The following is an 11,350-nucleotide window of genomic DNA, read 5'->3' as shown; positions in this document are numbered from 1 at the left end:
AATGACAGTTGGTGCATTAATACTCAGGGATCCATACCGGACAGAAACTCTATGAATGCAGCAAATGCGGCCAGTGTTCTACTAAGAAGCCAAATCTTAATAAACACAAGAGAATCCATACTGGAGATAAATCTTTTACATAAAATCAATGTGAACACTTTCAGCCTCAAATGAAGATTTTCTTCTCAGTACTCCAGAATTTATGATGAAAAAGAAGTTAAACAAACAGAAAATATGCAGAAAGGCATGTAGAAATCACTTGTGGTTTAATAGAAATAGGAAATTTAGGGTCTAGTGCAATGGCTCGGTGGCTAAATCCTCCCCCTGCATGCCCAGGATGTGATATGGGTGCTGGTTCTAATCCCGGCTGCTCTACTTCCCATCTAGCTCCCTGCTTGTGGTCTGGGAAAGCAGTCAAGGACGGCCCAAGGCTTTGGGACCCTGTACCCACATGGGAGACCCAGAAGAAGCTCCTGGCTCCTGGCTCTGGCTATTGCGGCTACTTGAGGAATCAACCAGTGGCTGGAAGGTCTTTCTCTCTCTCCTCTCTGTAAATCTGCCTTTCCAATAAAAATAAATGAAATCTTTTTTAAAAGAACGAAATGGGAAATTTAGACCCAAGAGATAAACATGGTCATGTCTTCTGTCAAATCCTCGCTCTTCTGCAGAAATTTGAGCCATATTTTGAAAATGCATGTACAAATACAATTTTTTAAAAAAAGATTGAACATTGGAGTGCTTGTGCATTAGAGAATCTTCCCGTCAGCATGTCTTTAGTATTAGACCTGTTAGACAAAAGGAAAGTGGAAGTGAAAAACGAAATACGTGTTGTACCCTAAGAAGTCAACTTAGGACCGTTCTAGGCGAAACGACCCATGAGTCCGTAGTCCGTAGGATGTCCAGTCCCAGTGCCTGCTTCTGTATGCCTGTGGGCAAGACGGAGTGGAGGGTTACTCAGTACCTCCTTAGTCAGTAATGACTGGAGCTTTCAGTTAGCTGTCTTGTTGTGGTGCAAGGATGCACTTACCCTGCAGGAAACGTGCCGGCAGCCGTCGCGGACTGCCCCAGGTGATGAGCGCAGCGAACTCTTCGATTTCCAAATCAGACTTTGATAACTTCAGTCAGTGGTGCACACTTACATAGTACATATAATCGGAAGATAGTCAAGTCCTGGGACTTGAAACCAGAGTAACATGAGAAAGGTTGGCCATCTACAACACCCCCTGGAGACTTTCACTTCCCAAATCAGAGGGCCAGGTTCAAGTCCTGGCCCCTCCACTTCCAACCTGCTTTCCCGCCCATGTGTACCATCCAGGCCCTGAGTTCCTGCCACCTGCGTGGGATCAGGACCGCGTGGGATTCTGGGTTCCCAGCTCAATCTGGCCTAGCCCTGGCTGTTGTGGGGTTTACAGGGAGTGAATTAATGACTGGAAGACAGAGCTCTCCAGTAAACTGAAAATGAACAACAAATGAAGAAATGACAGATGTGGAAGCCTGGGTACGCAGTGGGCTTTGTGTGGCCGGGGGTGGGGGGTCAGGTGACACGCACACTCAGCGTGTCCATTGTGATCCGAGACGAAAGGGACCGTGGCCTCCCACCTCTTCCTTTGTAAACCCTGGCTGTCCCAGATGGGAAACCTGGAGGAGCTTGAAGGCGAGCAGCAATATAATCAGATTTCAGATTCAGCAAATAAATACGTTTATTTATTTTTTTAAAAAAATCGATTTTTTTAGATGATTATCAACAACTCCGAAGGGCTCCAAGGCATATAGACAAATTCCAGGTAGATCTGCCAGCAGAGCCTGCAACTGGGAGTAAGACCGGCCGTGGGAAGACAGTGGCCAGCAGGTGGAATCCGTGCGCCGCCTCCACTTGGCTTGGTCTTTACCGGTCCCCGACGCCTTTCACACCACAAGCCCCTGGGGACAGTGACAGCGGCTTATTCCGATTGTGCCTACAAAGTTCTCCCCCGGGACACAGACTGAGGCCCGGAAAGGTGAAGGCACCTACCCAAAGTCACACACACAGGGTCTGGGGCAGCTCCAGGTCGGCCCCATCTACCCACGCCTGGGAATCTGTCAGGAGTCGGAAGCAGGCTGCGGGGGCAGGTTCTGGCCTCGGCGCCGGTCGTAGCTGCGCTGTAGGCGGGCGTGGAGGTGACGGGCCCTCTTGGCCTCCTGTCCGGCGTAGAAGGCCGCGGCCGTGGAGTGCCGCAGGCGCCGCGCGTAGGCGTCCAGCAGCACCGTGCAGCCGGCCAGCAGCTGCAGCGTCCCCGCCGCCAGAGCGCCAGCCACGCGGGGCCGCTGCGCGGGCAGCAGGCGACAGGTGCGCGAGGTGAGGCGCAGCTCCCAGCGGTAGGCGCGGTGGGTGGAGTACCAGGGGCTCTCCGGAGACCGTCGGTCCAAGAGGAAGGGGATGAAGCTCAGGATGGTGTAGGCTGCCTTCAAAAAGGAGCAAAGGCAGTGTCAGAAGATGGCCACGCTGGCCACTCCCTGCGCGGCGAGACAAAGGCTTAGTAGCCATAACACGTGCTGCTCCTCACGGCCCCCTCCAAGCATAGATTGAAGATGGCTGGAGATATTTAAAAATCCCAAGAGACCCTCACCCCCTACAATATACTCTGACAATTTTCTACCATGTTTCATGAAAGAAGAAAAAAAAATCTGGCTGTGATGAATTTTGTGTGCTTTGAGAACCACTTTCCTAGTATGTAAGAAGCACTTGCATGTCAACCTAGGAAGCTGAGGGCTCACCTTTGCAGCGGACCCACAAGCTCACTGTTAATGAGGAGGTGTGGCCAGACAACACGTTGAAACACACCAGTGTTGCTCTGTGAGTAGATACATCCAGAATTAAAGCAGCAAATATTTTTATTGTATTATTATTAAAATGATGACCCTTTTAGAATTACAGGGGTGGGACACAGTCTCTGTTGCCCTTATAGAGGTGCCACGAACAATACATAAACGGTAAGGCTGTGTTGCAATAAAACTTTATTTACAAAGCCAGGGAGTCAGCGGAGGGTCAAAGGCGGCTGAATCGTGGTGGAGACCATGTCTAGGTCTCTTACAGCCTGACAGGTACAGACGGGGGCCATTAGGAACGGCCACCGCGTGTTACCGTGTGTCATTTTTCACATTTTAGAGATCCCATCCCATTTTGAGACCCATCAGAGCCTCTTGGGGTAAGAAGAATTGGGCTAATGTGTAGTAATGAGGAATGTGAGGTTAGGAAGATGCCCCTTGAGTAGGGAGTGACTTAAGCATCCCCACCAGCAGTAGGGGGGAAAAAGCCCAGGGCTGTGAGCCTGGCATGTTGGCACAAGCAGCTAATCCTAACCTAGCAAGCACTAGCATCTCATATGAGCACTGGTTCGTGTCCTGGCTGCTCTGCTACTATCCAGCTCCCTCCTTGTGGCCTGGGGAAGCAGTCAAGGACGGCCCAAAGCCTCGGGACCCTGCACCTGCATGGGAGACCTGAAAGAGGCTTCTGGCTTTGGATTAGCTCAGTTCTGACCACTGTGGCCATTTGAGGAGTGAACCAGCAGTTGGAAGAGTTTCCTCTGTCTTTCTCTGTAAATCTGCCTTTCCATTAAAAATAATTAAATCTTTAAATAAATAAATAAATAAATAATAAAAGCACAGGGCTGTTCTGGAAATTAGTGAACTTGTACAATCCATATCCCAGGATTCAACAAACCCCACCCCTCTCCGCCAAGCGATGCCTCGATCCTGAGCCTCCCTTCGCAACACTTACATCGTAGTTGACTGAGAGTGTGATGGGCACAGGGGGCAATTTCTGGGCCCATTCCACAGCCACCTGTGCCAGGAGGAAGGCCACATAGTCGGTGGCCACCGTCACGGCTGTAGCCACCAGGAGCAGGGCGAGGAGTCCCAGCCTCAGAACACAGCGCAGTAGTTCCTCCTGTGACAACTTCGGTCTCACGGCCCACAGCAGCCAGCTGGGTGCAGGGCTTAGCAGGTGCATGGCCCCGGTCTGTGCCAGCTGGCGAGTCAGCTGCCGGGTGGCGTAGATGTTGTCGAACCGCAGGTCAGTCAGGTAATGATGGAGATACCAGGCTGAGTCCACCAGAAGGCCGAGAACGAACAGCCCGGTGACTGCCCGCTGGATCCCCAGCGTTATCCTGCGGGCCAGGGACTCGAGGCCAGAGAAGTCATCCAGGAGTTGCTGAGTGACCCTGAGCACGTGAAGCCAGAAGACAGAGTCCCTGCCCTGGACCTCCAAGGTCAGGCCCCGGCTGTCCGCGTGACCCACAGAGCCCAGGTCCTTGGATGCTACATGCAGCTGGTAGGTGGTATTGAGCAGACTCTCCAGGGAGCCCTCAGTGATGCACCTTAACACCTGCCCAACTGCACCCACGTTGGCCAAGACATTTGGCACCACAGCAGTGGCCAGGGTGGCTGCACTGTAGGACAAGAGCAGCCGGCGGCCCTGCTCTGTGCCAAGTGTGGGTATACCGAGAGCAAACAGGCAGCGGACTGGGTGTAGCAGACTCAAGATCAGGAAAATCAGGAGGCCACACACAGTAGCCACAATAGCTGAGGGTCTCACAGGGTAAAACAACAAGGTCACTAGCCAGTGATGGGCCAGACCAGCGACAGCCACAGCGAGGGAGCAACACAGGAGGAGCTGGGTCAGCAGCTGGCCACAGCTGGCTGGAACAGGCCGGGAGAAGGCATCCCAGGCAGCTTGCAGTGGGGCGAGGACCTTGCAGAGTCCCAAGAGCCAGAATCTGCACCTGCACGCAAGGAGATCACCCGTCAGGAGGTGGGGCAGATGGTGTCTGCCCACAAACTCTGCCCTTTCAGCCAAAGGGCAGGCACATTTCCCAGGTAGACCAATCAGAGCCAGCTATTCCATACTCATGTGACATAAGGGAGCCAATCAGAGCCTTCCCCAGGGTTTTGTTTTCCCTGGAGTTGTCCCTGCCAGAGCCCCATTTCCAAGCAGTTCCTAAGGATAGTGTTGGAATACGTAGCTACAGCCCCATGAGAGCAGCAGGACTAAGAGAAGGAAAGAATCAGAAGCATAGATACAAGGAGGGTGTGGAACTATTTCAGTGGAATCCATGATCTTGATTCATGACTGCAGACCTCTGTGATTGTAGGGTAGCGGGGGTAGACCAGTTGGTCTCGCATCTTTGGCTGAGGTCTTTCATGTAGTTTGTGTGAGCAGGTGTTGAGGATCAGCCACTGGGGAGACGGAACAATCACACAGCAATCACTACTTTCTCAGAGCTGGGCTCAAGGCCCTGTTAGGAACCTTCAGGTGGGTGGGGTGGGTGGGGTACGTGGGGTGCAGGAGAGGGAGAAACCCTCAGATGACCGTGAGGATCCCCGCGTGAGCCCGCAGGTGCCGATTCAGAGCCGTGAGCTCTGCACTCGCAGCATGATGGCAGAGACCATGGCTTTGGAAATCAGTGACAGGGATGTCCCCATTCCTGGGCTCCCTGCTGACCCCTGTGATACCAAGATGACTCAAGTCCTGTCCCCCACCCACCCTGATGTAGCTCCCAGCCTCCCTGGGGAGAACGGCACGTATGGGCCTGGACTCGGGAGTGACATCTTGTCTGAGAATACATGGAGGGCTTCCTGGAAGAGATAACATTGGGATTGAGAATGGCAGGATACATAGAAGTTCTGTGCTAAGGAAAGCGGTTTGGGCAGTTGTGGTGAGAGCACAGGTTGTGCAAGATCCCCAGCAATGGCTGGCTCAGCAGGGGCAGGGCTTTGGGGAGGGCTTGGGGCACGTGGAGAAGCCATGCTTCACAGATGTAGGGGCCCCCAATGCTGGACCCAGTGCGCTTTGGTTTGCTGTGCCTGTGTGTGCGTGCGTGCGTGTGTGTGCGTGCGTGTGTGTGTGCGTGTGTGTGCGTGCGTGTGTGTGCGTGCATGTGTGCGTGTGCGTGCGACCTTTCTCCACTTGAAAATAAGGAAGCTTCACACTGAAACCCAAGTTCCCTTGAGAAATGTGAGAAAAACTTGAAATCTGAGTACAAGGTCTCACTTCTTCACAGGCAGTCAGAGCTGGGTTCCCACTGCTCCTTCAAGACTGGGAGGGTCTGCGTGCGTGCCCCTGGGTCCTCACATAAAACCTTTCCTTCCTGCCTCCCGCAGCATATGAGTTTGGGGCTGAACTCCTGTTGCACAGTGAGTGCAACAAGGGAGCTGACAGAACAGAATAGAAACGACTTCGAGAAGCATGAGTCAGTCCTGCATCTTGTTAGGGGGCAGGTTCTTGCCTGGCCACTGAATGACCAGAGCAGCCGCTTCCCCGGGGGGCTGAGCGCCAAGCACGGCCCCGTGCGAGCGTTTTCTCATTCACTTCTCACGAGAGGGGACTGGTACTCCCATTTCACAGGTGTGGAAAGTGAGGCTGGGAGAGGTGAGGATGAGCCAAGGCCACACACACGGCTCATCTCTCACCTGTGGCCCTTGGTACCCTAGTACCTCCCTCACCCAGACCTACCCGGTCCTGACGAGGCGCTCAGCCACACCCCACGCAGTCCTCATGGCCCTGGAGTAGCAGTGACTCCAGGCAGGTGGGCTCCGGCGGCTGCAGCAGTTGGAGAAGTGGCAAGGTGTGTGTGCATGTGTGTGTGTGTGTTGGGGGTTTGGGCGGGTGGAGACCTGGGACTTCCCTGCTTGTCACTTCTGGCTTTCTGTCCTTTAATGGAGCTGTGCTGACTGCCTGTCCCGCCCAGCGTGGGGCCACCTCCCAGAGGGTTGAGCAAGCTGCCTCCTTTCCCAGGAGGAAGGTGTGGGAGGAAAGAGCTTTTTCCAAGCAACCTTTCTCAATTGTGTTCGCAGGGAGGGAGACTTCACCCATTGTATGGAGCGGACAACTGATGCCCAAGAGCCTGTGAGCTCAGTGGTAGTCCTGTGGGGCTGCTGTCCTGATCTTCTGCTCCAAGCTCTGTGCCCCCAGGGAGCCTGACCCCTGACCCCTGGCTCCTGGCTCCTGACCCCTGACCACAGGGTGTGGGGGCCGTAGCTCAGGCTTCTCTTCCCAGCTGGTTTCCTGTTCTTTAGCTGGAGGTGGATCTGTCTTCCCGGGACAGCCCTGTCCCAACCGCTTGGCCAGGGGGCCTCAGCTGCCAGTCTGTATCTTCCATGTTGACACAAGGCGGGTGGTGAGTAGGACCAGAAGGGCCCTGTGGGAAGGACCAGAGCCGCCTAGGAGCCACACCTGGGTTGGGATGCCTGCCGGCCTTTTGCGCTGCAAAGACCTGGCCGGATCTGATGCTCTTACAGGGGGCCAGGGTCCCCCAGCAAGCAAGGTGCCCTCGGCCCTGCCAGGTGTGTGTTCTCTCCACGAAACCGGGCAACCTTGCTTGCCCCTGTCTGAATGGTTGGAAGTGCTTGGTCTCCCCACTGGAGAGCGGCCCCTCATTCTGACGGTCTGCCAGATGCCCTACCCCAGGCACGCTCTCTCCTTGACTCATTCTTGCACATAGAGAAAAGAATCTCTCCTCCACTCATCTCTGGTGACAGATCCCCAAACCCTGTGCCCTCCACCCAGCCTCCTGTCTTTCAAATAAAATCCCAATCTACAACTTATCTACAGATCAGCGACGATGGCCGTGAGCATTTATTGAGCACTTATGGTATACAACCAGGTTGCTATGGGAGTCACAGAATCCTTTCCTCCAGCGTGCCTTCTGCAACCTAGAAAACCAAGCCAGAGGGTGGAGCCTCCCGCCTAGCCCCTGCCCTGGTAAGTGGCACAGCCATGTCCCAGTCTTGTTCCAGGGGACACCGGGTAACCCCTGAGGCCCTCTGCTCAGCGTGGGAGGGGAACACTCACAGACCTTCCCTCAGATGCACCTGCCATGGCACAGGAGGCGCTGCAGAAGGACGTATCCGCTGTCCTGGACAGCAGCCCCTCCTCCCCAGCATCTCTGCATCCTAGCACTGCCCACGGGCTTTCCCCTCCCACAAGATCTCCCTTGGCCTCTGGACCAGGGAGGGCACACATCAAGTGGCACTCCAGACTCCTGGCATCCCACCTCATCAGGACATGTAACTTAGGCTTCCCAGGCCTCCAGGCGTCACCTGGAACTAGAAATCAGGCCCACAACGGAGCAGGTGGCAGCTGCCTGCGAAACCCGCCTGCCAAGGCAATGAAACCGTAGGGCCAGTGGGCACCTCCGCAGGCTGCTGGACACTGCCCCTCGGCCCTGGCCCCATGTTACGGAGTCCTCCAGGGTCTCCAAAGACGGTAGCTGTTTTCCCTTTTAATGTAGAATATTCAAGTTTTTAAAGCCAGTGTTTGATGTTTACATTTATTTGGAAGCATTGAAGGACGGGGAGAAAGAACACTTCCACCCGCTGGGTCACTCCCCACAGGCCCGGGAAGTCTGGGCGGGACTGGACTGGAGCCAGGAGCCTGGAACTTGGCCTGAGTTGCCCACAGGATGTCAGGGTCCCAGCAACTTGAGCCATTACCTGCTACCTCCCAGGGTCTCCATCGACAGGAAGTCGCAGTCAGGAGCCGGAGGAGTGTGACATGGGTTCTGGGCTAAAGACTCGCCTCTGGAGCCAGCAAGGCCTCTGTGCCAGCAAGGGCTGGTCTGGCTGTTCCCCAGAACTGCAGTGGCCATGGCTGGAGGCAGTGGACCTGCACTCCAGTGTCAGCTTTGCCGCCTGCTGTGCTGTGTGACTTCAGGCAAGATACTGTCCCTTTCTGAACCTGTGCAGCCTAAGCCATCAGGGCAAGAACATGATGTCTGCTTTTAGGGCTCTTTGGGGGAGTTTCAGGAGACAGTGTCTGCAGTGTTCAGTAAGGCAACAGATGGAAGTCCACCCCGCTGGGCCGTCAGCACTGCCCAAGTGACTGTTCAGAGTGGATGACCCAGGCCCCCTGAGATGTCCCTAGGCCGTGCTGCCCTGTGTCCCAGCACACAGGAGAGTTTTCTCTGCCCATACAAGGCCAGGCAGCCCTCAAAGGAGCTTCTGAATCATGCCGCATCAGAGAAGCCGGCTGAGGGGGATTCCTGGGTGACCAGACTCAGAACCATGCGACCCGAGAGGAAGAGGAAGTGGAACTAGGCAGCGTCCTGAGGTGTGGGGCTCAACCCATCGGCTGGCAGCCAGGGGTGACGGAAGGCCGACTCTCCCCCTCGCTGACCCGAGCCCAGCCCAGCCCTGAGCCTCCAGCCTGCCAGCCTCTGCCCTGCAAACCCTGGGACCCAGCAAGTGTCTGCGATTGCACAAGCCCAGTGCCCAGCTCGGGCTCTTTCTCTTTCGCTTTCCGTGAGCGGCAGACGCCAACTTGCTCACTCACAGTGTCACTCCTGTGGTGTTCACCCAGATCTGAAAGTAGTACGTGAACATTTCTGGAAGCCGACAATGATGAGTTCTAAGCAGCTTTTTATTCCGCATCTTGTTCCATTTTGTGATCCACTGTTGTTCATCTCCTCTGTGGGTAATCCATACGTTAAACTTGACCATGGCTGTGGATGTGACAGACAGGCCTCCCTCGCTGCAGACACCTGCACTCCTGCCCCTCTGCTGGTGTCTCCCTCCCTTCTGGCTTCCAGGAGTGCCCCACCGGGCTGCTCCTGCCTCACGCCCACCGATCTTCCCTGAGAACAAAGTCCTCCAGGCCCCAGGACTGAGCAGAACACCTACACACCAGTCAGGTCAGGGCTCGGGGAGGGTAAGGGCTGCTGCTTCCCAAGAGGCTCCCCATAGACCCATGCCTACCCCTGCTGGCCACCCACGCTGCCCAGGACCGCCTCCTCCGGGGAGTCCCTCCTGACCACACCTCGGGCTAGCCTCTGAATCATCAGATCCCATGGCTTGGTTGGGCCCTCTTACAGCCTGCAACTGACTCAGAGTTAGTGTTTGCCCACTTCCCACCCACGGCCCTGTGTCTGCTGTGAGAATGTCTGCTGCATGTGGGTGGGGACGGTGACCGGCAGGGAGCAGGTTTTTAGATGAAGGGATGAAGGGAGCAAGGACCTGGGCCCTACAGAGCTCAGCCAGACTGCTTCTCTGTGCATCTGCCCCGTGCCCAGGGTTGTTCTAGGTCCTGGACTTACAAATATCATTTGTGTTTGCATAAGCATAGATTCTAGAGAGAGAGAAGGAAGACAACTCGGAAAATCAAGGACCCCCGAGGCCTACGGACAGAGCGACATACGGGGGCTGGAGAGTAAGGGGGGGATGCTTTGGGAGGATGCCTGTGGAAGCCACTCCTAGCGAGCCAACAGACCGCAGGTGCGAGTCAGTTCTGGGCAGCAGGCGAGGCATGCGCAGAGGCCCTAGCTGAGGGCTTGGGGATGCGCCTGGTGTGGGGGTGGGGGGAGCAGTGTGAAGTTACAGCCCAGGAGCTTGGGGGGGAGCTTTGAAGTGAGTATTCTCCAGGGCCAAGGTTGATCAATAATCTTTATTTCGGGGCATCTTGGATCACAAGTGTGCAATCACGATTCAGCTGGGTGCAGGCCCCGTGGCTTCCTCTGCGAGCGAATACTCCCTCCCCCCCACCCCCCACCCCCGCCCCAGGGGCACACGAGAATGCTATGACCCAACAGGAAGTGGGGCCAAGGCGGCTTTGCTCCCATACCCAAGACACGGCTCCTCCAGTCCCCTGGGGCCTTGGCTTTGTTCTCCCCGGGGTGCTGCCTTCTGCCCCCCGCCCCACTGTGCCCACCTGCTCAAGGAATTTCAGCTTGAATTTCTTCCCAGGGGCCAAGGGAGGAGGCATGGGGGGTGACAAGGGGCTCAACAGGTGCCTTCCAGATCCTGGTGACTTCCCTGCTGGGCCAGGTGTGGTGCTGGTTGGAGCCCCGAGCCCTGCAGGTGTGCCCTGCTCCAGCCCTGGGCATCTCAGTATGTAGCCCTTGCTGACCGCATACGTCTCACACTGGGAGTGAGGGCAAGGGGCGAGTTGAAGGCCAACTGCTGGTACAGGAAACAAGTGACAGCACCCCCTCTGAAGGCCATGTGCAGGAGGGACCCTCGCTGCAGGAGCCCTGGGTCACTTGCAATGCAGCAGGGCCCTGACCTGACCAGACACCTTTGTTACAGTCCACGCAGTAGCAGGTGGCACAGGAGGATGCTAACTACTGGGGTGGAGGTGTCGGCCAGCGTGCGTTGCAGCCCGGGGATGTGGCAACAAGGCTTGGCAGGGACTCCGTGACCCCAGGACGCCATTTGTCCCCTGCCCAGCTTCTGCAGATGGAAACTCTTGCTGTCCAGGGGAGTGGGGGGCGGGTGGGGGAGAGTCGCTCGGCCGGTGTACAGTGGATACAGTTCAAGCAGTGGGGACAGGTGGAGCTGCTGCACAGGGGCATCCCACCCCGCACCTCCCCCCAGGAGGAGA

The 11,350-nt window shown here is 55.9% G+C and overlaps 2 protein-coding genes across 2 annotated transcripts in view; both read right to left on the bottom strand.

Annotated features, from left to right (window-relative positions):
- Nucleotides 1-2,079: 2,079 nt before the first annotated feature.
- On the bottom strand, nucleotides 2,080-6,534 carry LOC121157195 (osteoclast stimulatory transmembrane protein). Its single transcript, XM_040981232.1, has 3 exons — nucleotides 6,491-6,534; nucleotides 3,758-4,760; nucleotides 2,080-2,442 (listed from the first exon to the last, which is right to left on the bottom strand). Exons 1-3 carry the CDS (start codon nucleotides 6,532-6,534, stop codon nucleotides 2,080-2,082), a joined length of 1,410 nt encoding a protein of 469 aa, XP_040837166.1.
- A 1,682-nt stretch (nucleotides 6,535-8,216) lies between these two features.
- SLC13A3 (solute carrier family 13 member 3) overlaps nucleotides 8,217-11,350 on the bottom strand; it is a 58,238-nt gene continuing 55,104 nt past the window's right edge. Inside the window, exon 13 of the mRNA XM_040981371.1 lies at nucleotides 8,217-8,231. The gene's annotated coding sequence lies outside the window, so the exon portion shown is untranslated. The remainder of the gene's footprint in view (nucleotides 8,232-11,350) is intronic.

This window comes from Ochotona curzoniae, unplaced genomic scaffold, assembly GCF_017591425.1.
Source record: "Ochotona curzoniae isolate NIBS_2020 unplaced genomic scaffold, NIBS_Ocur_1.0 contig_3520, whole genome shotgun sequence".
In the NCBI taxonomy this organism is placed as follows: domain Eukaryota; kingdom Metazoa; phylum Chordata; class Mammalia; order Lagomorpha; family Ochotonidae; genus Ochotona; species Ochotona curzoniae.
This window is presented reverse-complemented; position numbering and strand designations above follow the sequence as displayed.

Excerpts from the sequence above, each read along its gene's own strand:
- LOC121157195 (XM_040981232.1), bottom strand. The coding sequence starts at position 6,534 with ATGAGGACTGCGTGGGGTGTGGCTGAGCGCCTCGTCAGGACCGG. Across the intron at positions 4,761-6,490 it reads GAGCGCCTCGTCAGGACCGG|GTGCAGATTCTGGCTCTTGG; the intron begins GTAGGTCTGGGT and ends CCTTGCGTGCAG. Across the intron at positions 2,443-3,757 it reads CACTCTCAGTCAACTACGAT|GCAGCCTACACCATCCTGAG; the intron begins GTAAGTGTTGCG and ends TCCTTTTTGAAG.